A 26,182-nucleotide genomic window follows, 5' to 3' on the forward strand; every position below is an offset into this window, starting at 1 on the left:
CAGGCGGCGGCGCTGGGTCCTCCTGCAGCCGCGAGGTGCGCGGGGCTGGCCCGGACCCGCCGGCCCGCGCCGCCCCGGGCCCCGGCCCGCCGCGCGGCCGCCGGCCCACCTGGCGCAGCGCCGCCCTCGGAGCCCGCGCACCGGCGCACACCCGCGCACCCCGCGCACCTCGCGGCTGCAGGAGGACCCAGCGCCGCCGCCTGCCCACTCCCAGGGCCCGGCCCGCCCCGGCGCCCGTGCTCTCGGGGCACACTCCCGGCCCTCGGCGCTCTCCCGCCCGGCGATGGCCCTGCTCGGATACTTCTTATTCCTCTACGGCCTGGAGCAGGCGCTGGGCAGCTACCCGATCTGGTGGTGAGTCTCCCTCGCGTTCGCCTTGGTCTCGCTCCGAGAGGCCGCCAGCCGCCGTCCCCTCGGGCAGGGCCCCACGGTGGCCCGGAGCCCGCGCCCTGCCCCTTCGGCCCCGGGGGCGCGGGCGGGCTGTTTTCTTTGGCGGCCACTTTCGACCTGTTGGGGCCAGGGCTGGGACGCGGGTGTCGGAGCTTCCGGGGACATTGGCGTCCGGGGCCTAGAGGGTCCCCCGGCTCTGAAGGGGCGCAGCGGCTGGGGAGAGGTGGGAACACGGTACGTACGCACAGATGGCACCAAGGGCCAGGGTGCCTACGGCCAAAGGACGAGGGGAGGGCCAGCGGGTGCAGCTGGGGGGAGAGGGAGACTTTCCTTGAGTATCGTATGTTACGCACACGCACACCTTAAAACAAAGTCGGCGAGACAAGACCAAACAGCTTGGGGCAGCGCAGTTATGTAAGGACAGCGGGACCCGCCGCCCCAAGTCCCTGCCGCCTCTCGGGCTGACTCCGTGTGGGTGGGTGTCGGGGGAGCCCTCTCCGCGGCCCCTCTCTGCAGCGGGAGGCAAAGGGGGGCTGCCGCGGAACAGAGACAAGGCATCCAGTTGGAAGGCTCTTGGGTGAGGCCCACCTTTGAGAAGACTGGGGGCTGCCTCCGCTCCGCAGAGGAGGCCCGGTTCAGTGAGACCCTTGAAAATCTGACGACGGGAACGCAGATAAACCGAAGGAAGGGGCCCACGGGGCCACTACACAAATATCAGGGGCTGGGGGAGTGGGGGGCAGTCAGGGCTACCCTCCATTGGGAGTCTAATGTGGCCGAGCCCCCACCGGGGAAGGTCACCCGGCTGGGGCACGGGGGGAAGCGGGGCAGTCGGTGTGCGGGGCTGCGCTCTGAGAAGCCCACGATCGGACCAACATAGTCGGGGGGATGCGGCCAGAGGACCCGGAGTGGAAGAGCAGGCTCCCCACACACATGCTTGCGGGCGCGCGCGCGCGCACACGCACACACAGGAACCTTCTCCGACGGCTTGCCCGGAATCATAATAATTACGCCGAGGGGAAGGGGGGTGAACCGAGCGAGCTAAAGTACATCTAATCCGATAATAATTTTTCTCGTCGACATGGTTCAGGAGCATGGGCGCCCGGGTGGGGACGCAGGTCCAGGCGCAGCCAGGCGGGGCGGGGCGGGAGGGGAGGCCGGGGCTGGTCCAGGGACCCGGAGAGGCGGTTGGGCCGCACCTCGGGGACCCCGGCCGCCCCGACCGGCGCGCGCCGCACCTGCAGCGCCCTGTCGCCTTGGGGCGCGGGCAGGGCCACAGTGCCTGCGGCCGCGAGGACACTGACGCCCGCCCGGCCGGCCGCGGGGAGCCGGGAGGCATGTTGGAGAGAGCGCAGCGGCCGCCGGCTTCCGCGCAGGCTTCTAATTAGAACCCGCCGCCGCCGCGTTCCTGGGCGCAAGAGGAAGCGCCCTTCGCCCCCGCGCTGCTCCAGAAAGGAAGGGCCCTGCCACCAGCCTCCTGGCTACCCCAGACCTCGGGATCTCTGTCCTGTTGGCCCTGAGGCTCCCTGGTCTTGACCTCCCCCGACACACACAGGTATGCACCTGGGCCACTTGTGTCCGTGTGAATGGACCCGCACATGCTCCGAGGTAACCCCTCATTTTCCAGGTCCGTTGGGAAGGGCCCTTCGGCTCTGCAATCCACCCAAGTAAGAGTCTAGAGCAGCCCCTTGGCCCCATGGAGAAGAGGTGCCATGGAACCCCCACTCAGTGATTCTGTTTCCTGCGGGAAGGGTGTCTAGCAGACAGGACCTCAGGGCCCCCTGGGGAGGGCGGTTTGCCCTCCTCGGTTCCCGCAGACCGGCTGGATAGGGAAAGGAGCCATGTCCCCACGGCTCATGCAGGCAGAGTGCACAGGAGGGCTCCCGGAGAAGCCTACCTGTTTCCTAGCAGGGGAAGGCCTCTCCATCCTCAAGCCCTACCTGGTGGAGCCTACCACCGCTGCTCCTCATTCCACTGCCCTCCCTTCCCCCCTTGGGGCCAGGGACCCTCTCTTTATAACTTCTCACCTTCACGCCCAGCCTCCCTAATTGGCTGTTCTGTTTCATCCTCCCTCCCCTAGACAAAGCTGGGGGGGGGGGGCTTCTCCCCACACCTTGCATATAAAAGTGAAAGTAACGGGGGCCTTCTCACCTGCGGGAGCGCCGCCGGCAACAGTGAGGAAACAGCCCAAATCGGGAGTAATTAGGCTCTTGAAGTTGGTGCGTCTCCCAGTGGGAGGGGGGAGGGGGGAGGGGTTGGCGCTGCTGGCAGCTGCCCGCTGGGAATTCCAAGGGCCACCCGCTCCCCCTCTCCCCTGCTCCCCCTCTCCCCCGTGCCTACGGAAACGTCCCTCGCCCTGCCAGGGCAGGTCCCAGCCAAGCCTCAGAGAGACATACACACAGTCCCAAGACCCCTGTGTAGACAGTGAAACTTGGGGGCCCCTCCTGCGGCAGATGAGGGGGTCCCCAGAGAAGGGACCAGAGAGGCCACAGATAGGCGTGCGGCGGGTCCCTCCCCTGTACCCCAGGAAGGCAGGCCACAGAGGAAGGCCCCTGGGAACACAGGATGGCAGCAGGGTCAAGGGGACACACTGAGCACTGGGAACAGAACCCGGTAGGCTCCAGGGCTCCTGTGGCGCGCTCTGAGCCCCTCCTCCTGTGTCTGAGTCTGGACTGAGAGCACCTAGTAACCCCCTGGGCCTTGCCTGGGCCCTGCAGGCCAAGCTGACTTCTGTCCTGCCCACTCCCCCTCGCTCCCCCCCACCCGGCAGCTCTGCCCCATTCCCACCTTTTCCTGCCCCTTCTGGCCCTCAGCCCCACACCCTCACTGCTCTGGACTTACAGCTGCCTGACCCCTTCCCAGTTGCAGCCGGACCTCAGGCTCCCCAGCACAGAATGTAGATGTTGCCTGGGCTAGCCCAAGACCTACCCCTGCAAGGTCACCCCAGGTCAGATCTGCAGCCTGGGCCGTGCTCCCCATGCACTGCTCCCTGTTCTTGCCCTCCCCACCACCTTCCGCACAGGTCCTCACTAGCAGAGGACTCCCAGCTAAGAGACAGGGCCTGACCCCCGGCCCTACTTGCTCCCACCTCCCAGAACCTCCTCTCTGCCTGGCCCTCCCCCCAACCATGCCACCTCTCTGCCCCCCACTGTTTGTGGGGTGCAGGTGCACCTCGAGTTCACGGGGTGGGGGTGTGCCCTTGTGGCCCCAGCCCCAAGGGGGCAAGGGGGAAGGGAGAGCTGCTGCGGTGAGGGCTTACCTGTGTCAGGTGACTCTGACCTGAACTTCTCAGAGAGCAGGGGCCCATGCATGAGACTCCCCACCCACCCCGCCCAGCTGCCCTGCCCTCAGTGAGTCTGCACCCCTATGCCCCTCCTCAGGGCAGCCCTGCTCTCTCTGCCTGCCTGTCTGTGTCTCTCTCTGTCTCCATGTCTCTGTCTCCCTGTGTCTCTCTGCAGCCCGGAGGCTGGTGGGGACAGCAGTTAGGTCATGGGACCAGAGGACTCCAGACTGCAGGTGACCCTTCCGGTGCTGGCGGAGCTCCGGGTGCTGGCAGCCGCGCCCCCCCACAGAGCCACCCATGGCCACCCTTGTATCAGGGACGTGGTCAGAACGCCGGCTTCCCAGAACCACCAGGCAGGCAGGCTTCATCTTCGTCCCTCCAGAGCACAGCGCACCTGTCTCCCCAGCACTCCGGGTCCCCCTGGCCTGGCTGCCCAGACTCTCAAGACCGTGTCTCCCAGCCCCCAGGGTCCCTGCTTCTCACTGGACTTGCTCATTCGTAAGATGATTTTCTGCGGCATCTGCACAGCCCTGCTAGAGTCCTTCGTGGCAGGCGGGAGGACCAGGCAGCGAAACAATCGGGGAAGAAACAGTCTCCCTTAGCAAAGGGCTGTAAAGCCACACTTCCCATGGTGGGTCCTCCGTGCAGACCAGGCCTGCACGGCGGCAGGCGCCCTGTCCCCGTCCCAGCATGGGAAAGCAGAGCATGGAAACCACACTGGCCATGAAAGTCCCAGTCACACTGGACATGGCCCCCGAGCCAGAGCCGTCCTGGGACCATTGTCCATGAAGAAATAGAGAAGCCGAAGACAGGGGACACTTGGGTGTGACGTGGTGTTCTGTGTTTTGTCATGCAACCTCTTTACATACTTTGTCATACTGGATTGGGAACTTATAAACCCCAAAACCCATGTTGTGAGATCAAGACACACCTTTACATCAGCCAGCCGGCCTGAGCAGGGACCTCCCCTCGGACCACCAACCCTCCACGGGCTGGCCACATGGAGAGTTTGCATCTGCCCCTTGTAAGCTCAGTAGAAGGACCGAGAAGACTCGGGAGGCGGATGTGGGCTCTGGGTCGGCTTCCTGAGGGTGACCGGAAACCCACATGATGCTGAGAGGTGGTGAGTACCCCGTCATGGCCGGGGGCAGGAGCGGAGCCCCAAGAAGGCACAGGCTGCAGAGGCCCCAGGCCCTGACCCTCCCTTTGCAGAGCCAGGAGGAGGCTGGTGCCTATGTCGCATGAGGCGTCCGTCCTGCCCCTGGTCCTCCTGTCAGCCCTGCAGCTGCTCAGCGAGACCCCACCCCCAGCAAAGGAATGAGTGAGGAACAAGTGAGTGAGGAATGAATGATGGCGTCTCTCCCGTGAAACAGAGCCTGACGGGAGGGACAGGAGGACACAGCGGAGCGTGCCTGCTCCCCGGGCTGAGCTCCCCGGTCCGGGGCCAGGTCCCCACGGCACATGGGGCAGCAGGGCCTTGGTCTCCCTCCCGGCCTCCCCAGCTGACACCCTGGAGGTGTCTCGCGCTTTGGCGCGTCCACATTCCTTCCCCAACGAAACGTGCCGCTGCCGCCCAGGGAACCGGGCAAATGCATGGCCGCGGGCACGGGAGCCTCTGCCCACCTGCCAGGACTCGCTTGAAGTATGTGTCAGTAATCCCAGCTCAGCCGGTGGGGCAGCACGGGCGTAAGGGGGCTGCGCGGGGATGGGGTGGGGGGCCAGCACGTGCCCTCTGGGGCCCAGGGTGCACCAGATCCCAGGAGGGTTTTTTCAGGCCGCCGGGGGCAGGAGCCTGGAGGCCCAGGCCCTCCCTGTGGGTCCCCCATCGGAGGCTGGAGAGAGAAAGAGCCCTGGGGGGGGGGCAGGCAGGTCGGCACCCTTTCCGGAGCCCTCAGCCCCGTCTGGAAGGACAGAGCCCGCCCATCCTGCTGGGCAGCCCTCCACCCACAGGACCACTGGCCAGCCCCGCGCTCAGGGCTCCAGTCTGGGGACGGGAGCCCCATGTCTCTGTGAGACCTCAGACCTTGTCCCCGAGGGGGACCAGCCCGGGTCCTCCTCTGCCAAGACCCTGGGGGCTGGGTGGGCCCTGACCTCCCTGCTCCCCTGGGGCCTGCTTGCAGCTCTGTGCCCACTCTGTGTCCCTGAAGGACAAGATGGGGGTCTTGCCCCATGGGTGCAGCTCCTCGTGGCCTAGGAGTAAGAGGACACACAGGAAGAGGGGGCAAGCTTCTGTGGGGCCTAGAGCAGGCAGCTAGCAGGGCTGTGGGCGCCAGGCGCCAAGTGGAGCAGGCCTGCGGCCCAGCCCCCTGCCCACCTGCCCCTGCCAGCCAAGATCCCACCCACAGAACCCCTCTCCCTGTGAGAACGGCCTGAAGTCACCCCGGTGTGGCCACGGGGAGGGCAGAGGGGTGCCCACAGCCCACGGGAGCCCCACACCTGCTGAGAATTGCTAACACGGAAACCGAACCAGGTCCACAGACACCTAAGAGCCGGCCGCCCCATTGAGACCTGGGGGAACAGTGCCCAGGTGTCTCCTCCATCTGCAGCTCTGTGCCCAGGAGCCAGGCCAGAGGGCCACCCCCAGCCCCCCGCCGCACAGTCACGGCAAAGCCCCGGTGGTGACGGCTACCAGCCTGGGTCCTGGGCACCTCCTTCCCCTGCGTGTTTCAGCCGGCACCTCCACTCCACCTTGAGTGAGACGGCCTGGCACTATGCCTGGCCTTCCGCCTGCAGGGTGCTCCCGGGGAGGGAGAAAACCATTAGAACCAGCAGGCGGCGGGTGTGGCTCACATGGACACAGCCACAGGCTGGGGCTGGAGTCGGGACCACTCTCCGGGCTGCGGATGTGCATGCTCCGGGTGGAAGGTGATGGCCTGCATCCCCCATACGTATCCTGGGGTGATAGCAGTGCCATCCATGCACAGAGGTCCATCCTGCCTGCCTCGCCTCCCGGCTGCACGTGGTCGGCATGTCGGGCTTCCTCCCAGGCCCCAGGTGAGACCACAGCCCCAGCTCCAGGATGTGGGCCCCCCTGCTGTGTGGACTCTTGGGTCTCTCTGGGCTGGGACTCTGGGGCTGGGGCTCAGAGGGCGATGGGGGGGTATGTCTGGAGGGCTAGGGTGCTCTGGGCTTGCGGGGTGCCCGGCGAGGCGTCCAGCCCAGCGTGGGTGGAGGGTGCCAGTGCAAGCGCCTTCTGGGACAGCACTCTGCTCTGTGGAGAAGTGCCCTGGATTCCTCACCGGCTGAGTCACCACGCCAGGTGCAGGGTTAGGAAGTGGGTGCAGCAAGGGTGGGGCGGGCCTGCTCCCCCAGACCCGCAGGACCCCCGCCCTGGGGACTACAGGCGCCTGCCATGCTCTCCCTGCAGCCATCAAGAAGGGTCAGACCTCACTGTGACCCAGGCAGATGGATGATGGCTACAAGCCCCAGTCCCACGTCCCCTCGAGGGAGTGGCCCAAAGCCAGGGCCTCCCGTCCCTCTCTGGGACCGTGGGACACCTGGGAAGCCTGTGAGGCAGAGGGGGTGCCGGAGGGACTGACCCGAAGCTCAGTGTGGGCTCCCAAGGGTTTGTGAGGCTTGGTCCGTGCTGGGACACCCTCCAGTGGCCTCCCTGCCGGTATAGGGCAGGAGGCTCTGCATCCGCCTCCATGGGGCCTGGGAGCGAGCAGCCGCCATACAGCGTCACCCTTCCGGCCACCTCTGGAGGGACTCTGGGGGTGTCAGTGGGGTCATGGGACACAAAGGGCCCTAATGCAGCCGGCCAGGGGCAGGCGCAGGCCGCCACTCACATTGACCCCCAAGACCCGTCGGTAATAGACCTGGGGCTGTCTGGGTCCTGGGAGACTTGTGGAGCTTGGGGTTGCTGGTGCTGGCCACAGGACACACCAGGGACTTGTCACAGACCCACGTTCATGTCCCCAGACTTGCGTACGGCACCCTGACCCCCACAGTGACAGTGTTAAGGGGGTCCCGCAACAGGAGTGGTATCCCTAGAAGGAGAACAAGACCCCTGCTCTATGAACAACAAGAACGCCAGCCGTGTGTCCTCACCTGAGCCCAGATGCCCGGTCCAGAAGGTCCCAGGGCTCTGTCCACAAGGCCATGTGGGTCGGAGCAAGTCAGGGAGTGGCCAGCTGAGCCCACGGCCACACAGGTGACACAGCGGGGCAGGGTGGGGAAGCTGGCAGTGACTGATTGTAGGCAGAGGCAGGAGCCTGGACAGGGAAGCCTCCAGCTGCACAAGGGACAGGCCTCAGACAGGGGAGGGGAGTGGTGGGGGGACACGGCATGGGGACAGGGGGGGGGGGGGGTGCTGGGGGAGCAGGCGCGGCACAAGGAGGGCGGGCAGGAGAGGGATGGGAGGCAGGAGAGGGGTGGGACGGGGGCTGGGGAGGCAGCACCAGAAGGAGTGGCGGTGGGGGCGGGGCCTCGGGGTGGGGTGGGGTCAGGGGAGGAGCGGTGGGCCCAGGAGGAGCACAGGAGGGGCGCACAGAGGCAGGAGGGGACCGTGGGGTCAGGGGCCGGACCCTGAGCCCAGCAGGGAGGCCCGTCCCCGGGGCAGCGGCCAGGAGGGCCAGTAGTGGCCGGAATGGGGTCTGGGCTGCCTGACTAGTGGCGGCGCTGGACGGCTTCCGGCGGCTCACGCCCACCGCTGGCTGTGCTCGCCCGTCTGGGCCTCTCAGGCCCAGCACGCCCCCACGTCTCTGACTTGTGCGCCCAGCATGGGCCGTGCTAGGAAGGCACACGTGTGGTAGCGTGATAGGCTTCGCGACCCGGATTCCAGTCTGTAAGCATGTCCTGTCATCCCGGACAGTCCCGGGGCTAGGCAGAGTCGGGGCCTGGTGGGGGCCTCCTTCCCAGGGTTCAGCACCACGTGTCCCCTCCTGGAAGGTCCGGAGCAGGCTTGACGCTCTGGGGGCCCCCGGGACAGGGAGAGACGGCCCTAATTGGCACCCCCGGAGCAGCAGCTGGAGCAATGACGACCAAGGGCACAGTCACCCACAGAAGGCAGAGAGCTCGCGTCTCGGGTCACGGCTGGGACCCTGCGTAGCCATGGCGTGCCCTCCCTCCTTGGCTCTTTGCTGCATGTCTGTGTCGGTCCCATTGCCTCCAATGGTTCTGCTCGGCCAGGGAAGTCTTGTCCACTCTCCACCTGTCCCCAGCCTGTGGGGCTCACATCGTAGGGTGGTACCTGCTGTAGGCCAGGGACCGTCCCTGCGGTGATATCCTTTCCTCCGGCACACGACTCTGGAGCCCAGACAGCACTCAGGACACAGGGGCAATGGCACCCCTCCCCTCCTCCATGCCTCTGGTCCCTGGCAAGACCCATGGATGGGCCTGTGCATCACCATCCCCCAGAGGTGGCCCTTGCAGCCGGAGCTCCTCCGCTTGGAGCCCCTCCCTGCCATCCTGTCCGGCGCCTGGCCTCTCCCCAAGGGCCCCCACTTGCTTCCATAGGGCTGTGGGAGGAGGGAGCTGCAGACTGTGGTTTTCCCAGTGCTGTCAGGCCGGGGTATCTACCTTCTGTTTAGGAATTTGGGTCCTGGGGGTGTGGGGGAATAGTGCACCATTTGGATCTTCCCCGACTTTGTTGACACATGACAGCATGTGAAAGTGCATGTCGTGATGACCTGATACGTGTACGTTATCCGTGATCCCCATGGTAAGGCTGGTGAGCACCAGCTGGACTTTTTGTGTGATTCTTCTTTACTGGCTCCGTGTGCCTTTGAGGCCAAGCCACAGCCAGTGTCCCGACCAGCCCCCTTGACCTCTTCTGGCCCACAACACTGGCCCCCCAGCCTCGGGCTCTCCTCCCTCCTCAGGCAGGGTCTGCGGCACCCAGGCGCCCTTGGGCACCCGGCTCTGGGACACGGGAACGTCTCCGAAGCCACTCATGGGGCTGGGGCTCAGGCATCAGGGCTGGAGTGGGTGAGAGAGTCCGGCCAGGGTTGGTGGGGACAGGAACAGCTGGAGCAGCCTGGCTGCTGGCTCCAGGAGGTCGGTGGCGGCGAGCTGGGGCCTGCCCCGAGGAGGGCAGCCCAGGTGGAGGTGCTGGGGGCGGGGCACACAGGAGCTGACTCAGCACGGAACAGGGGCTGGGAGCCTGGAAGTCCCCGCCTGGTGGGTGGCTGGGGCCGCGAAGGAAAGCAGCCTGCTCTTCCCGGCTGTGACCCGGACCCTGCGCCCCCAAGCTGGGCTCTGCGCTCCCGGCTGCAGGTGTGGGGCTCTGGGGCTCACCTGCCCCCTGCCAGCCGCTGCTCGGGACAAGCCCGGAGCCAGCCCCTCCGCACTGCCCACGTGATCTTCCTTCCCCATCCCTTTGAGTCTCCAAGTCAACAAGCGCCATCAGCCAAGAGAGAAATGATCACATGCGTGGACTTCCTTCTGGGTCAGCTCTCCATCCCTCAGGGGTGGAACGGGGCTGAGACAAGAGGAGGGAGGCATGGAGGGAGCCCCCCAGGAGCCAGGCCCCCGGGAAACCGTGACAGGAGACCCCCCCCCCAACCCTGCGCCATCCCGAAATGTCCTGCCGCCAGACACAGGGCTTGGCCAGGAGCATCCGTGGGCCCACCTCTCCTTGCCTGGCCGTCCCACAGCCAACCACCCACCCTTGCATCTCCCAGTCTCACGCCCCTGAGTACGCGGGCTGGCTCGTCAAGAAAGAGAGTTCCACGTTGCGGGACCCCAATGAGGCCTCTTGGCTCAGAGCCCAGGGAAGGCTCACGGGAGTGACCCAGTTCATACTCCCATGCAAACTGGAACCGTTGGCCCCCAGCCTCGCCCCACCAGCCATCCCCCAAATCCCCTGTCCCGGGGCTTCTGGATGCTCGAAGTTGCATTGGCCTGGCCCCATAGTCACCTCCCCGGCCTGGTGTGGCCTCCAGGAGCAGCCATGGCAGCCCTATCTCTGTCGGAGGCAGAAAGGAGTATGGCGAGTGACCATCCAGGCCACCTGGAGGGAGGCAGGCCTGGACTCTTATCTGGAAAGGCCACAGAAGCTGCAGAAGGATCTGAACGCCACCACCTCCAGCCCCTGCCCAGTGCTGGCCCTCAGTAGGCCACCCAGCTAGCGCTTCTCGGGGACCCTCCCCTGGGTCCCTGCATTCATTAGAGGGGTGTCGCTCCAACTGCTCCTGCCACCTGTTCCAGGTCACAGCTGGACATGCAGTGTGGGGAGGGGGTGCGTGGCCTGGGTCGGTGTGTGCCCCCGGAGCACTGGGCCAGGAGTCCTCAGCATTGGTCTGTGCTGGGCGGATGTCCGAGGTGGGGCTAGCAGGGTTCAGTTCCAGGGAGACCTCATGGGGGAGGCAGATGCCTGGTGTTGGCCTGGTGCAGGCAGAGCCTTCCACACGTGGCCCATGCATCAGGCCATGGTTCCTGGGGCCATGACAGGGGCCGCTTGGGGCGTGCAGGCCTTTTACCTGGCGGGGCGCTCTGGACATTCTGAAGGACAGTGGGGCTGGGGGATTGCCCTGTGTGTACAGGCTCTCTGCAGGAGCTCCAGCCAGAGTCACAGCAGGTCCCACAGAGTTGATGCGGCCAGTCGCCCCCCACGCTGTCCCACTGCCTCCCCAGACCCCTCTGCCCCTCCCTGTGCTCCAGCCCAGGGGCGCCCATCTGCTCAACCCGGATGCCTCACTTCAGCCCACTGGCCCCTAAGGTTAGAGAACCCTGATGCGGGCCTGCACCCCTGCCACCTCCCCACCCACGCGTAGCCCACGGCCCGGCTTCCCTCCCATCCTGCCACCCTCCTGCTCTGCTGGTCCACGGAGAAGTGCGGGGATCCCCGCGGGGGCAGCCCCTGTGGTCTCCACTGAGTTGTCCCTGTAGGCCAGGGGAGGGGAGCAAGGCCCAGACCACAGGACCTTTTGTAGAGAAGTGAGGCGCCACTGGTGGGTGAGGCGGGGACCTGGTCTTTCTGGAAACTGCGGCGGTCACAGGACGGTGGAGCAGGTATGAAGGAAACGTGGGGAGTATCGGTCTGGCCTGGCACAGAGCACTCATCAGGGTCTGCAAGTAGGAAAGGAATCAGCCAGGGAACAACCCCGTAAAGGAGGAACCAGCCCCACCAACCCAGGCCACGCCGGGGACACACACTCACTTGGGAGTGGGGAGGCCTCTGGTGTCCTACACGAGGTCAGGTCTGGCTGGGGCGGCTCGTCAAGGCACAGGAGTGCGGACAGATGGGACTCATGGGGACCGCTCAGAGGGCTGGGGGGTTAGATACTGGGGCCTGTGTGGGAGAGACCCACGATGTCAGGAGCATGGTCTAAGGGCGTGGATGATCAGGGACGCGGGCCCACTGCCTCCAGGAAGGCGGCCTGACTCACACACCTGGCTGCAAGGTGCGGTGTAGTCCTGGGGAAAGGCGGGCTTTAATTCTTTTTTTTTTTTAACGATTTTATTTATTTATTTGACAGAGAGAGATCACAAGCAGGCAGAAAGGCAGGCAGAGAGAGAGGAAGGGAAGCAGGCTCCCCGCTGAGCAGAGAGCCCGATGTGGGACTCGATCCCAGGACCCCGAGATCATGACCTGAGCCGAAGGCAGCGGCTTAACTCACTGAGCCACCCAGGCGCCCCATGGGCTTTAATTCTTAAGAGATGTTCTTGAGCAGGAGGAGGGGAAGGCGAGGAGACGGTGGACGTGGTGGCATGCCCAGGAATGTGGGGAACCACACGCTGTTGGGGGTTTGGCCAGGAGAGCATGCACAGAGGGGGAGCCGCCCATGCCCCAGCTGGCTTCTGCAGCAAGGCAGAGCTGCCGCAGAGGGAAGGCCAGGAGGGTGACCTGTCCAGGGGAAGGGGGCTGCAGGGGGATGGGGAGATGAAGCCTGTGTCAGTGGAGAGACCACTGATGGGGATGAAGGCGCAGGGAGGTGGGGCAGCGGCCCGGGGCCTGCAGGGTGTGCAGGGAAAGCCACCAGAGCCAGATTCTAGAAGGACAGCAATGAGGAAGCTCCAGGTGCTGCAGGGCTGGGCTGGGAGGCTCCAGGCAGGCTGGCCTGGAAGATTTGGGGGAAGGAGGGCGGAAGAATGATAGCATCTCCTCCCTCTGGACGTCCAGAGGGGAGGCTGGTTTCCCTGACGGTGAATCGCCATGTCCAGCAGCTCTCACCACAGCTGGATGAAACTGGGTTAGACTCTGGGTAGGACTTACCTAAGGTCACCGTGGAAACACAGAGGCAGGGCTGCTGAAGAACCCAGAAGCCTCTGTCCCTCCTTCTCGCTGGGGGTTTAACCTCCTAGGGCCACCAGAAGAGCCTCTGGGGGTCCACAGAGGCTAACACAGCTGGCTTGGACTTGGTTTCTCCCCACAAACAAAGGAGACACAGGCCTTCTGCCTGGAGGCCACCAGGCCAAGTACCGACCACACGGGGACCTTCTTCAGGGGCTGAGGGGCTGCTCTGCATCTCCACCCAGGGCCTGGGATGCAGCACAGCCAGCAGCCGCGGCTGAGAAGACAAATGGGCTCCCCAGGCTGGAAGAGGAGAGTGCCAGGGAGACAGGCTACAGGTGGCACTGGACAGGGCATGCACAGGGGCAGGACTTGGGGTCACGTGGGGAGCGGGGGAGGTTGTCCACGGCGGCTGTATATGAGATAACCTGAGGGGCAGGTGGGGGTGGTGGGGGTGTCCATGGGTGGTGGGATCCACCATTACCCAGGGGAGAGGGCGGGGGGCATCCACAGGCAGCGATATCGGGGGTCCCCTGGGGGAGCGGGCCGGGGCGTCCACAGCGGGCAGGATCTGGGGTCACCTGGGAGGCGGGTGGGAGGTCCACAGCGGTGGGACCCACCATCAGCAGGGGAGCCGGCTGGAGTTACAGCTTGTCACCCGTCTTGTTGTGGAAGCTCTTTCTTGTAGGTCCACAAAAGGACCTGGCACCTCTTCCTTAAAATCAAGGTGGAATTACATACAGTTAAACGAACATGGTTTGGTCACTGCAGACACATAAACACGTGCGTGACTACCAGCCCCAGGCATCACAGAGCGCTCCCATCACCCCGCCCCGCGCGGCCCGGAGAAACTTCCAGAGGGACCAGAAAGTCCTATTTCTAACCAGCCACCTCGGTAGCCGTGGCCCTGTTGGCTGATGGGCTGAAAAACCAAATTTCTCTCTCTCGTTTGCTGTTCCTTGTAATTTAAATGTCACAGGCGCGTGCAGTGAGTGGGAACCGTGACGGGAGATGTTCCCTCCCGTGCCTTCCCCTCAGGCAGTCTCCAGCCTGAGCTCAGGAGGGCCCTGCGCCCTGGCTTCTGCCCCATCTCTGGCTCCCGCACCCGCAATGCAGTCAGTGGGGGTGGGCGGGGGGAGGCGGGGGACACAGCTGTCCACCGTTGCTCCTGTGGGTGCGGACATGGCTGGCGGCTGCCCGATCCCCGTGCTGTGGTCGTCCCCCGATGGGTTGGCTGCTGCCCGGGCCGTCAGGCCACGGTCAGTCCCTCCGCCAAGCGGCCACCCAGTTGACCAGTCTCCTCCTCCCCAGGTCGCTGGCCGTCGGGCCCCAGTACTCGTCCCTGGGCACCCAGCCCATCCTGTGCGCCAGCATCCCTGGCCTGGTCCCCAAGCAGCTGCGCTTCTGCCGGAACTACGTGGAGATCATGCCCAGTGTGGCGGAGGGTGTGAAGATCGGCATCCAGGAGTGCCAACACCAGTTCCGCGGCCGCCGCTGGAACTGTACCACTGTGGACAACAGCCTGGCCATCTTTGGCCCTGTGCTGGACAGAGGTACGTGGGCGCGCTCGCCAGCCTTGGGGGCGGTGGCAAGCCGGACATGGGTGCTGCAGGTGCAAGCAGTGCCCTTCAGGATCAGGGGCCGCTCCGCCTGGGTCCGCGGCGCTGTGTCCCCAATGCTCTGCCTGGGAACAGCATCACGGGGAGCTCCGCCAGCTGTGCAGACCTCACCCTCCGGCCATCTCCTATGCTCACCCGTCCTGGGGGTCTCCTGGAGTGGGAATGCCGTAGTTTCATGGAAAGAGTCCTCCTGGGTCCCCTTCCCCAGCAGAAATTGTGCCGTTCCAGGGGGACAGGCTTCCCACAGGAACCAGATCTTCAGGGCATCTTGCAGAGAACATACAATTAAAAAAAAAACCCACGGTGTAGGGGAGGGTAGATGCCACCTCAGGAGTTGCCCAGGATGCTGGGGGCAGGGCTTTACTTTAGGAAGAGCTAGAAGGTGAGGGTTGGGCGTGGGTGAACTTAGGTGAAGAGCAGATTGTCACCAGAGTGAAACACGACGTCTGCAAATCAGAGGGCATCAGGGCCAGGTGCCCGGCTGGTCCCGGCTCTCTCCCACTCGGTGGGAACACCTGAAGGTGGCCTCTGCCATGCGGTGGCTTCGAAGGGAGAAAGGCTCCTTACTGTCAGCAGGATGGTTTCAGGGTTGGTCCACATGCTGCAGGTATCAGCTCCTCCTGCCTTCCCATGGGGGCGATAGTATTCCTCTGTGTAGACCCGCTGCATTTTATGATGTATTCATCCGTGGCCGACAGACATTTGGCTTATGTCCTCCTTGTGGCTGTTGTGAACAGAGCTGCTGTGGACATTGTTGTACAAGTATCTGTTTGAATACCTGTTCTCAAACCTTTGGCATATATTCCTAGGAGTGCAATTGTTCTGTGTAAGATCTGGGGAAAACACCACAGTTTTCCACAGGGGCTGCATCGTCTTACATTCCCACAAGCAATGCTTGAGGGTTCCAGTTTCTCCACATCCTCGCCACCGTGTAATTTCTGCCTGTTTCCTTATCCATCCAGTGGGTATGAAGGGATCTCGTGGTTTTTATTCGTGTGTCCCTGGTGACTGATAATGGTGAGCATCTTTTCGTGGGCTTGTTGGTCATCCGTATGTCTTCTCTGGAGAAACACCTATTCATATTCTTTGCCCGATTTTTTCTAAAGGATGTATTTATGCATTTGAGAGAGAGCGCACATGGAAGGGAAAGGCAGAGGGAGATAGAATCTTAAACAGACTCTACACTGAACACAGAGCCCAATTTGGGCTCAATCCCGGGACCCTGAAATCATGGCCTGCGCCAAAACCTGGGCAACGGATGCCCAGATAACTGTGCTACCCAGGCACCCCTGCCCAGTTCTTAATTGGGGTGCTTGTCTTTTTGTTGTTGAATTGTTAGAGCTCTTTATATGTTCTAGATGCTGAATTCTCTATCAGATCCATGATCTTCAAATAATTTCTCCCATTGTATATGTGGTCTTTTCATTGTCGTGACAGTGTCCTAGAATGCACAAAAGTTTTAAATTTTGTTAGAGTCCAATTTATCTACTGAAACATCATATTAAAGTAAGCGCTGCCTAATCTAAGGTTACAAAGACTTGAACCTATGTTTTCTTCTAAGAGTTTTATACTTTAATCTTTTACATTTAATCTTTGATTTATAGGGAATAAATTTTTGTGTATGGTGTGAGGTCAGGGTCCAACTTTATTCCTCTGAATGTGGAAATCCAGTTATTTCAACACCATCTGTTGTTGAACAGATTATTTTTTTCCCCATTGAATGGTCTTTGCGCCCTTGTCCAAAATCAACTGGCCATGGATATGTGGATTTGTTTCTTGACTCAGTGCCAGCCATTGGTCTCTATGACCATCGTCTTGCTAATTCCACACGATTTTGATGGCTCTATACTATGTTTTGAACTCAGGAAGTGCCAATCAAATCCTCCATTCCGGGTTTCCTTTACAAGATTGTTTTGGCAATTTGGGACCCTTGTAATTCCGTATGAATTTTAGAATCAATTTCTCCATGTCTGTGAAAAGGGCTTTTGCGGGGGGGAAGGCTATTGGGATTGTCATAGGCATTACATTCATTTCATCTATGAACATGGGATGACTTTCTGTTTATTGAAGTCCTCCTTGGTTTCTTCCAGCAATGTTTTTGTAGTTTTCAGCATATAAGTCTTGTACTTCCCTCACTAATGCATTTCTAAGTTGTTGTTTTTTTTTCCTTCTTGATGCTATTGTAAATGGAATTGTTCTCTTATTTTCTTTTTTGGACTATTCATTGCTACTATATAAAATACAAATAATTTTTGTTTTGATCCTGTATCCTTCAACTTTGCTTAATTTTGGGGTAGCTCCAAGAGTTTTTTTGTAGGTTCCTTCGGGTTTTCTATAGAGAGGATCATGTCACCTATGAATGGTGACAGTTTTACTTCTTCCTGTCCAATTTGTATACCCCTGATATCTTCTTCTTGCCTGATTGTTCTACTGCTTCCAGCACTATGTTAAGTAGCAGTGGTGAAAGAGGTCACCCTTGTCTTGTTCCTGATCCTAGGGAGAAACATTTCAGTCTTTCACCATCAACTAAGTGGGTTGCAGTGGGTTTTCCGAAACTGCCTTTTATCAGGTTGAGGAAATTCATTTCTATAACTCATCTGTTGAATTTTTGTATCCTGAAAGGATGTTGGATTATATCAAATGCTTTTTCTGCTCCAATTAAGGTGCCCATGCAGTTTTATTCCTTCATTCTCTTAACTTGATGTGTTATTATTGGTTGATTTTCTTACACTGAAGCACCCTTGCATTCTTGGGATAAATCCCCATTGGTCATGGTCAATAATCCCTTTAACATGCTGGAGGATTTGGTTTGCAAGCATTTTGTTGAGGATTTCTGCATCGATATTTACAAGGGACATTGGTTTGTAGTTCTCTTTCCCTGTTGAGTCTTTGTCTCACTTTGGTATCAGGGCAACACTGACCTCAGAGAATGAGTTAGGAAATATTTCTTGCTCTTCTGCTTTTTGTAAGAGCTGGAGAAGGATTGGTGTTGATTCTTCTTTAATTGTTTGGTAGGATCCACCAGTGAAGCTTTGGTTTCTTTGGAGGTTTTAAATTACCGGTATGATCTCATTACTTGTTATAGGTCTGTTCAGATGTTCTATTTCTTCTTAAGTCAGTTCTGATATGTGTGTGTGTGTGTGTGTGTGTGTGTGTGTGTGTGTGTAGGAATGTATCCATTTCATCTAAGTCAATGTTACATTTTGGAAGGATAATCTTGCCAAATGTAGAATTCTTGGTTGAGAGTGTTTTCCTTCAGTACCCGGAATATATCATCCCACTGCCATCTGATTCTGGTTTCTGATGAGAAATTGTCTGTTAATCTCATGCAGAACCTTTTGTACATGACAAATTGCCTCTCTCACTGCTTTAAAGATTCTCTTTTTCTCTGCCTTTTTTTTTTAAGTATATGTGCTGCCGAAGCGAGCACTTTCTCTGTCTTTTGAGAGTTAATTAAAATATATCTCAGTGTGGATCTCTCTATGTTTATCCAACTTGAAGTTTATTGAGCTTCCTGGAAATAATGATTCAAGTGCTTTATCAAATTTTAACCTTTTTGGCCATTATTTCTTCAAATATTCTTTCTGCCTCTCTCTCCTCTATCCTCTCCTGGGACACCTACAGTGTGGTGTTTGTTGCTACACTTGATGGTGTCCCACAGGTCTGTTCATTTTTCTTCATTCCTTTTTCTTTCTGCTACTCAGACTGCATAATTGCAATTGAACTATCTTCAGGGTCACCAATTCTTTCTTCTGCTGCTCATCTTTGCTGTTGAGAGCCTTTATCAAATATTTTGTTTCAGTTATCAAACTTGTCAGCACCACAATTTCTATTTGGCTACTTTTTGTAATTTCTATCTCTTTACTGATAGTCTCTCTTCGTTGAGACTTTGTTCTCCTGGTTTCTTTTATCATTTTTGACCACATTTAGGATGGATGATTTAGTCTTTGTCTGGTACATCCAATATTTGTGCTTCACTGGGATACTTTCTGTTAATTTCCTTCTTTTGTGAACGGACTGTACTTCTTTGTGTCTTTGTATACCTTGTAATTTTTTGTTGATATCTATGCCTTTTGATCATTATAAGATGGTCACACAAGAAATCAAAATCTTTCCCCTCCTCAGAGTTTGGTGTCCTTACTGTGGGTGGTAGTTGCTTGTTTGTTTAGTGACTTGTCTTTAGCTTGTGGTCAGCCAACGATTTGGCAAAAATTTCCTTAATGTCTTGGAGGGGGAAAAAAGGAAACAAAGGAAAGAAAGAAAATTCCTCTGGTCTTTGCAGATTGGCTGTGTAATGAAGTGAAGGCTTCCAGCATCAGCTAGTCTGCCCACAGCCCTGCCTTAGCCTTCACTTCCTGCCTGCACTGGGCCTGATGATCAGCTGTGGACGGAAGCTTACAGTCTCTCCTGAGCATGCTCTCTGCCCTTGGCATGAACTTGACTTTAACTCTCCTGGTACACACAGCAGTTTTTCAAACCCTTAATCCTACAAAGCAACTCTCCCCAACACTTTTCCCCCACTATAATTTTTTGTTCCACCTGGCAGCACTTGCTCATTTGATTTTCAGTGTCACTTTCGGTTAGCCACTGTTCCATCCTGAGAGAGTTCTGAGATAGGCATCAGTTTTCCAAGTCAAACAGACAAATTCTTGAGGAGCAACAACTACTCTGCTCACTCTGGAACTATCCACCCACATGGGAAAAATGCACACTGCCACCTCAAGACTTCTCCAGGCCAGGGAGGGTGGTGTGACCAAGTGAAAATGCCTCCAAGATCTTAGAACTTGTCAGAGACACCTTTTCTTGATTCAGCGTTTGCTTGGTTTCTAAAAACCTTGAACTCCCTTCCAGGGCTCTGACAGTTTCTGCTCCATTCTTTCCAAGTTTCTGTGGAGGAATGGGCCCTTGGAGCTCCTCATTTGGCCATTTTGCCAATGCCACTCCTTACCACCTTCTCCAAACTGGCCTCAGAGGCCATGCAGTGCCACATTCTGTTAGAAGAGGCAGTTACGAAGGCCCACTTGGGTTCTAAGGTAGGGGACCCAGACCCCACCCCTCAGGGCATACCGAGGTACCCTAGGGAGACAAACATGAAGGATAGAACACTCACTGGTTCAGCTGCCTCTGGAATGCAGAGGAAGGGGCAAGAGATGTCTGGCAGGAAGAGACACTGGCCCCTGGGACTGGTGGTATGCATGGAGGGGAAGACAGCTGAGGAGGGGTTCTGAGAGTGAAACCAAGCATTGCATGAAGAGTTGGCGGTGCCAGATTACATTTGTTCAAGTGTCTGAGGCTTCCCCACTTAAGGTGGTCATAGCCATGCCCACAGGCCATGTAGGGAAGGGAAGGGGATCACACCATGTGACCTTGGCTAGTGAGTCAGTTGACTTCCTGGAGTGTCAGCGTCCCTGTCTATAAAGTGGGAGACTAATTGCCACTCAGCTGACTTCACAGAGCTGCTGGTTGGGGTAATTACATGGTAGTCCCCACAAGGACAGCTGCTGCCATGTGTGGGAAGAGTTAGGGTCACAGGACACTGTGGTACATCAGCTGTGTGAGGGCCTGCGTGTGTGTATGTGTGTTTATGAGTGTGTGTGGTATGGTGTGCATGAATGTGTGTGTGCATCTGTGTGGTGGGTAGGTGTACATGTGTGGTATATGCATATGTGTGCATAAGTGTATGTGAGCGAATAAACACAATTATCTGCACAGGTGTGTGTGCACGCATGTGAACACACTCGTGTGGTGTGGTTGCCATCCACATAGGTCCTCTGCTGTGCCAGTGGTGTTGTGGCCTGAGGAGGCATGTCCATCAGGCCCCTAGACACTCCTGAAGGCTTCCTGCTCCCCCCAGGTGAGAAGAAGTGTCAAGGACTTCAGGAAGGACACAGAAGCCTGACCTACCTGAAGAGGCTGCCAGCTGGGTGGTGGAGGAAGGCAGTGTCAGGCAGGGTCTACCCCACCCGGAAGCCAGGGAAGGAAGCGTGGGCTTACTTCTAGGCTCTATTCTGCCCCATGGTCTACATGTCTGTTCTCTGCCTGTTCTGCTGTACAGCTGGAAATCAGGAGGTGTGAGTCCTCCAACTTTGTTCTGCTTTTTCAAGACTGTCTTCACTATCCAGAACCCCTTGCCATTCTGTATGGATTTTAGGATCAGCTCATCAGTTTCTGCAAAAACAAAAGCTCTCATGTTTAGAGTGTGTTGAATCTGCAGATCACCTTGGGGAATATTGCCATTATGATCTTAAGCCACCCAATCCATGAACATGGGATGTCTTTCCATGTATTTAGGCTTTTTTCAATGACATTGGGCAATTTTTAGCATACAAACCTTGTACTTCATTTGCCAAATCTATTCCAAAGTATTTTACTCTTTTTTGATGATGTTGTAAGTGGAATTGTTTCCTTAATGTCACTTTTGGATTGTTCATTGCTGGTGCATAGAAAAGCATGATTGGTTTCTATTGTCAAGCTCATACTCTGTAATGTTGCTGAAGGTTTATCAGTTCTGATGGATGTTCTGTGCATTCCATAGGATTTTCATATCATTGGCTAACCGGACCAGTTTTCCTTCTTCCCTCCAATCTGGATACTCTTTCTTTCTTTTTCTTGCTCCTTGCTTGGCTGGAGCCTCTGGGACAATGTTGGGTGGCAGTGAGCAGAATGGGCAACCCTGATTTCCTCCTGATCTCAGGAGTGGCTTTCAGTCTTTTACCACTGGGTATACAGTTCTTAATTTTTAAAGATCCAGGTGTCAGGATCTTCATTCATATCAATGAATACATGACATGGGAGAATTTTTATATGATGTGACTCTCAATTCTTTGATTTTTTTCTGAGTCATATATGACAAAAATCACATAATAACCTATTATCAAAAAGTTTAAAAATCTGTCCACTCATGTCTCGGTTGGGTCCTCCTTTCACTCTGTGGAAAACAAGGAGTTGGCGATGACCTGATTTGCACAGAGCTCCGTGGCCCAGTTGTTATTGACATGGCCTGGAAACCTGTGTGTCCCTACTTGGGACAAGTGGGAGATGGTGGGTGTAGGGGTGCAGGCAGGGAGAAAGGGAGGGTGCCTTGGAACCATCCATGTTGTCCAAGGATCCTGGCCCATTTCCATGCACCCCCCCACCCGGGATACACAGACCTGACTTGGAGACCGCTGGGGTAAGCCGTCTTTCCCACTAGGATGCAGCCTCACCCTCCCTGGCTACAAGCTCCATCCTTTCCCTCATATGTTCATACATTGGGTGGCATCATCTCAGAGCCCAACTCACAACCCCCCAGGTATGCTCAGACACAATCTCCTCAGTCAGGGTGGCCTCCAAGGGCCCTTGGCCTCTGCACCCAGTCCTGCCACTCTGCCCTTCTGCATGACCACCACCCCGTCCACGGGTACTCTCCTGGGGCCTTATCCACTCCCTGCCTGCCTAAAACCTCACTGCTGCACACAGACTTCCCTGCCCATGCAGAGCTGCCTGCCTCTGCATGCCATCCTCACTGCTCCCCACAGTCTGAAACTGGGTCAGCTCCTGCAATCCTCGTCCTCTCCATTCAGCCCTCTTCCCAGGCCCCGGAGCAGCTCCAAGTTTCCTGACTGTGCCCACCATCACTCTCCCAGGACAAGCACCAGGCCCTGAAGGGTGCCCTCACATCCATTGGGGTCCCCTGTCACACACAGCAGGTGCACAGCGGGCATGTCCAGCATGAAGGCAAGGAGGCTGCTAGGGCACTGCCAAGAGTTTGCTCTGGTCCTTCAGAAAGAGGTGCCAAGCAGACAGGTGGCCTTCCCAGGGGAGGTGGTGCCTGAGCTGGATCTCCAAAGCTGTTCTTTCTTTAGAACATGTGTATGGTGCTTTCTGGGGCTGTGCCGAGTGTTTTACACACAGCAGGAGCTTGGACATAACACCCATCCAGCAAACTGCTGCTCTAGTTGCAAGTGAGGACGTTGGGGAGTGGTGCAGGGGTGCAGGGGTGAGGTGAGGCCGGGACTCCTGTGTGGGGGTCTGCAGGATGCCGAGAATACCTGGTGGGGTTGGGAGGAGAACAGAGCTCTCTGCTGGGCACAGCAGGCCCACCGGGGCCTAGGGAGTGGGCACCCAGAGAGCAGACAATCCCCTGTCTTCTGGGCTATGGTCTCAGAGAGCCCCTGTCCTCCCCTGCACCTCCTTGTTCCTCAAAAGCCTGAGTCCTGGCCCCTCTCCTGTAAGGTGTCCACTTATACCTATGTCCTCCATGTCCCCTCCCCATATTCCCTCCAACTCCATGACCCGCAGGTCCACTCCCCTGTGTCCTTCCCCCCCCATCCACTCCCCCACGACCCCCATGTCGCCTCCCCATATGCACACTCTTTTCTCTGCCCTCTGCTGCCTCTGCCCCTCCTGTCTGTCCCCTCTGCCCTCAGCCTTCTCCCATTTCTGCCTGGTGAACATTTTCTCAGCCCCCAGGCTCTCACCACTTGGCTTTAATGGGAAGAGAAGGGCCCCTGTCCCCCTTGCCCACTGCAGGGCTGAGAAATGGCGGAATTCATTGTGGCCCAAGAGTTGAATGGCCCTCGATGAAGGAGCTGTCAGGTGCCCGAGAGAATCCAGCTCTGGGAAGCCATTGTGGAGCACCCCCCACCCCCTGCTCGCCGGGCTGTGCCTGTGGTAATCAATCTGATTGGATTAGGGTCAGGGCGACCCTAATCGTGTCAGAGGTCACCCCGGCTTTGTGGCAGGGTCCACAGGGCGTCTGGCCACCCCTGCTGAGGCGGCCTCTTGAACAGAGCTTAACGCTGCCCAGCCAAGGGAGGAGAGGGGCCCAGCCGTGTGTGGACGTGTGCACACGTGTGTGTGTGTGTGTGTGTGTGTGTGTGTGCGCACGCTCGCGCACGCGTGCGCACGGGCACGCATGAGAGGCTGGCTGGCCAGCTTGGGGCTTGGGGCTGGCTCGTTGGAGTAGACCTCTGGAAGCCGCCGCTGCAGAACACAGGGCTGGGCGCTAGATGTGAGTCCAGGCTGGGAAGAAAGGCCCTCCGCCCTTGCTCCAAAAGGCAGCAGGCTGATGTAACTTGCATCATGGGGCAGAAAGCATTTGAAGAATTTGGAGTGCATGGCAGCTATCTGTCCCTCCAGGCAGGCCCCCAGGCACCTGAAGGGCCTGCTTTCCCCAAGAGCAGGCCAACACCTCCTCTTGACACCCCCCACTCCGGAGGTGAGGGGGTGGGGAAGACCCAGGGCAGGCAAGTCTGGTCCCAGGGCTCCGGGCCAGCAGACAGGCCCACTGCCAGCCTGAAGAAGGCCCAGCCAGGACGTGCCCCTGAGGGAGCTCAGTGGCCACCGTGGCCCAGGTCCAGGCCCATGGGCTATTGGGCAGCATGTAGCCGCAGGAAGAGGGATGTGGATCCGTGCGGCCTCTCCCCGCAGCACCCCAGCAGGGCAGGGCACTGCGTGCAGGCCCTGACCCCCAACCTGCACTGGCCACTCCCTCAGAGCCCTGGAGCCACAGGGCTGTACTCCCTCGGCTACCATGGGGTCTCAGTTCTGGGGAGATGCTGGGCCTGTCCCTCTGCAGCAGGGAGCAGATGTCCCTCGCGGTATGTGGGGAGGGGGTTTCACTGCCCGTGCAGAGAGATGGGCTGCCCCTCGCGGGGTGGGGGGTCTACTCCTGGACCTAACCCACTGGACAGCTGAGTTGGGGTCCCAGTCCCGGTCCCTACTGCTGGACTCCCTGAGCCTCTGGGGCGGGGTCCGCTGGTGTCAATCAAGCGTTCAGCAGGGCTGTGCCCTCCCCCAGACGGTGGCCTTCCTTCGCAGCCCCCTGCCGCTGTCCTTGGTCAGTCCGCTTGAGGGTCTGCCCTGCGGAGGAGGTCACTGGGACCCGCTGCACCGGGACCCTCCTGGAAGAGCCCCTCCCCGCGGCCAGGCTCCCGGGGGGTGGTCTGTAGGCGCCCTGTGTGTCCGGGGGCCAGGACGGCACAGGCCGCAGGCCGCAGGCCTCAGGGCTTGGGAGGGCGGCGAAGGGGACGCAGGCCCCGGGGGAAGCGGCGTCCCGAATCCAGGTTGCGACCCCTGACCCCCGTCCGAAAGTGTGTCGGTTCCAGGGGCTGGGGGGGCGCGGCCGGGCCCGGGCCTCCCCGCTTATCATTAACTCTGCCTGGCGGGGGGGGTGTAAGGGGCCGGGAGAGACCCCGGCGGCGCCCCGCGGCGCCCGGCTCGGAGCACAATGTCCCCGCGACCAGGACAAGATTAAGCACAGGGGAGGCGCGGGGCCGCGGGCGGTTCACACGCCCTCGGGAGAGCCGCGCGCCGCCGCGTGTGAATAGCGCGCTCCCCCGCGCCGCGGGCCCCTCGGCAGCGCATACCTCCTGGTTGCTATGACTGGCGGGCCACGGCCTAATCGCCGACCAGGGGGAAGCTCATATAGAATATCGCGGGCCATTGTGGGCCTAACGCGGCGTGACAGTGCCGCACAAAGGCGGGTTCATTAGCCCCAGCGGGTGACCGGGACGCCGGCCGCGCGGTGCCAGGGGCCGCGGCCGCCGCGGGGCGCGGGCGGCATTCCGCTCCCAGGGCTCCGCCTTTGTGCGGGGCGCGGCCGGGGGTGGACCGACGCCACCACCGCCGCCGCCCCTCCCGGACTCTGCCCGCTCTGCGGCCGCGGACGCCGGCCGTCCTCCTGGGGCCGAGCCCCGGGCCCGGGCTCCGGCCTTCCTCCGGCCGCTCCGCGCTGGGCACCCCGAGGGCGGAGGGAGCGCCGGCTTGCAGAATGTTCTGGAAGAGTCTTCCCCATCTCCCCGCCAGCGTCTGCGGGCCTCTGCACCTGCGAAAGCTGCGAGCAGCTCTCGTCTTCGCCCCTGCTTCTGCAGCCGCCTCCTTCCACCCCTCCCTGCCCAGTGGGAGCGCGGTGGGAGGCCCCACAGAGGCCGAGGCCACCCTGTCGTCGAGGTCGCGCGTGTGCGGGGCTGCCGCATGCTGAGAGCACCCCTAGGATGCTCTAGGAGCGGTGGGCAGGCGCGCAGAGAAGCCTGGGAGCTTGGTACCCGCAGGAGCCCAGAGCCGGGAAGGCCCATCCAGCCTTGGGCACTGCAGCTGCCACAGGAGCGTGCTCTTTGCTCAGAAAGGCTCCAGGCCGGCAGGGCTGGCCTGTAGGACCGGGGACTCACTCCCACGCGCCTTGGGAGAGGGCAGCCACAGCCCGGAGGTCCAGCCAGCCTCCTTGCAAGGTGCTGGGGAAGAAGGGGCTGCAGACTGGAAACCCCCGCCCTGGCCAGGGTCCTGTGGTTACCCCGCAATACCATGGAGGCGGGAGAAGGGGCTCCACAGAGGAAGCAGAGCGTGCCCCACCCCCGCCCTTGGCAACTCTGCAGACCTGGGGCTGCAGTAGCCTCAGTGTTATGTAGGTCTTGCCCCAAGGTCAGTACTGCCCAGAGGTGAGACTGAGCAGGGGGGTCCCAAGGCGCCTTACAGAGGCAAGTTCAGTGGAGGGACAGTCCTTTTGCAGCCACTGGTCAGCCAAGAAAAGTTCTGGTAGGCTGGACCTGCAGCTTTCAGGGGAGCTTGCCCCTTACCCAGCCCTGGGTCTAGGTCTCCGCCTCCCAGCAGCCGACTAGAGACAGGCCCCCAAGTCCTAAAGGTTGGTAACCAGAGGCCAGCCATCAGGTAGGGGCCAACAAATGGTCTGCAGACACTAGCAGGAAGGAGGCAATGACAGAGATCCCCCAACACAGCTCC

At 59.6% G+C, this 26,182-nt stretch overlaps 1 protein-coding gene across 1 annotated transcript in view; it reads left to right on the plus strand.

The window, feature by feature from the left end:
* Positions 1–141: 141 nt before the first annotated feature.
* Positions 142–26,182, plus strand: part of WNT3A (Wnt family member 3A) — a 40,293-nt gene continuing 14,252 nt past the window's right edge. The window contains exons 1-2 of the mRNA XM_032848491.1: positions 142–354; positions 14,157–14,398. Coding sequence (XP_032704382.1) covers positions 284–354; positions 14,157–14,398 — 313 coding nt within the window. The 5' untranslated portion in view covers positions 142–283. The remainder of the gene's footprint in view (positions 355–14,156; positions 14,399–26,182) is intronic.

The sequence above is a fragment of the Lontra canadensis genome, unplaced genomic scaffold, assembly GCF_010015895.1.
Source record: "Lontra canadensis isolate GAN:19392208 unplaced genomic scaffold, GSC_riverotter_1.0 scaffold205, whole genome shotgun sequence".
NCBI classification, from domain to species: Eukaryota; Metazoa; Chordata; class Mammalia; order Carnivora; family Mustelidae; genus Lontra; species Lontra canadensis.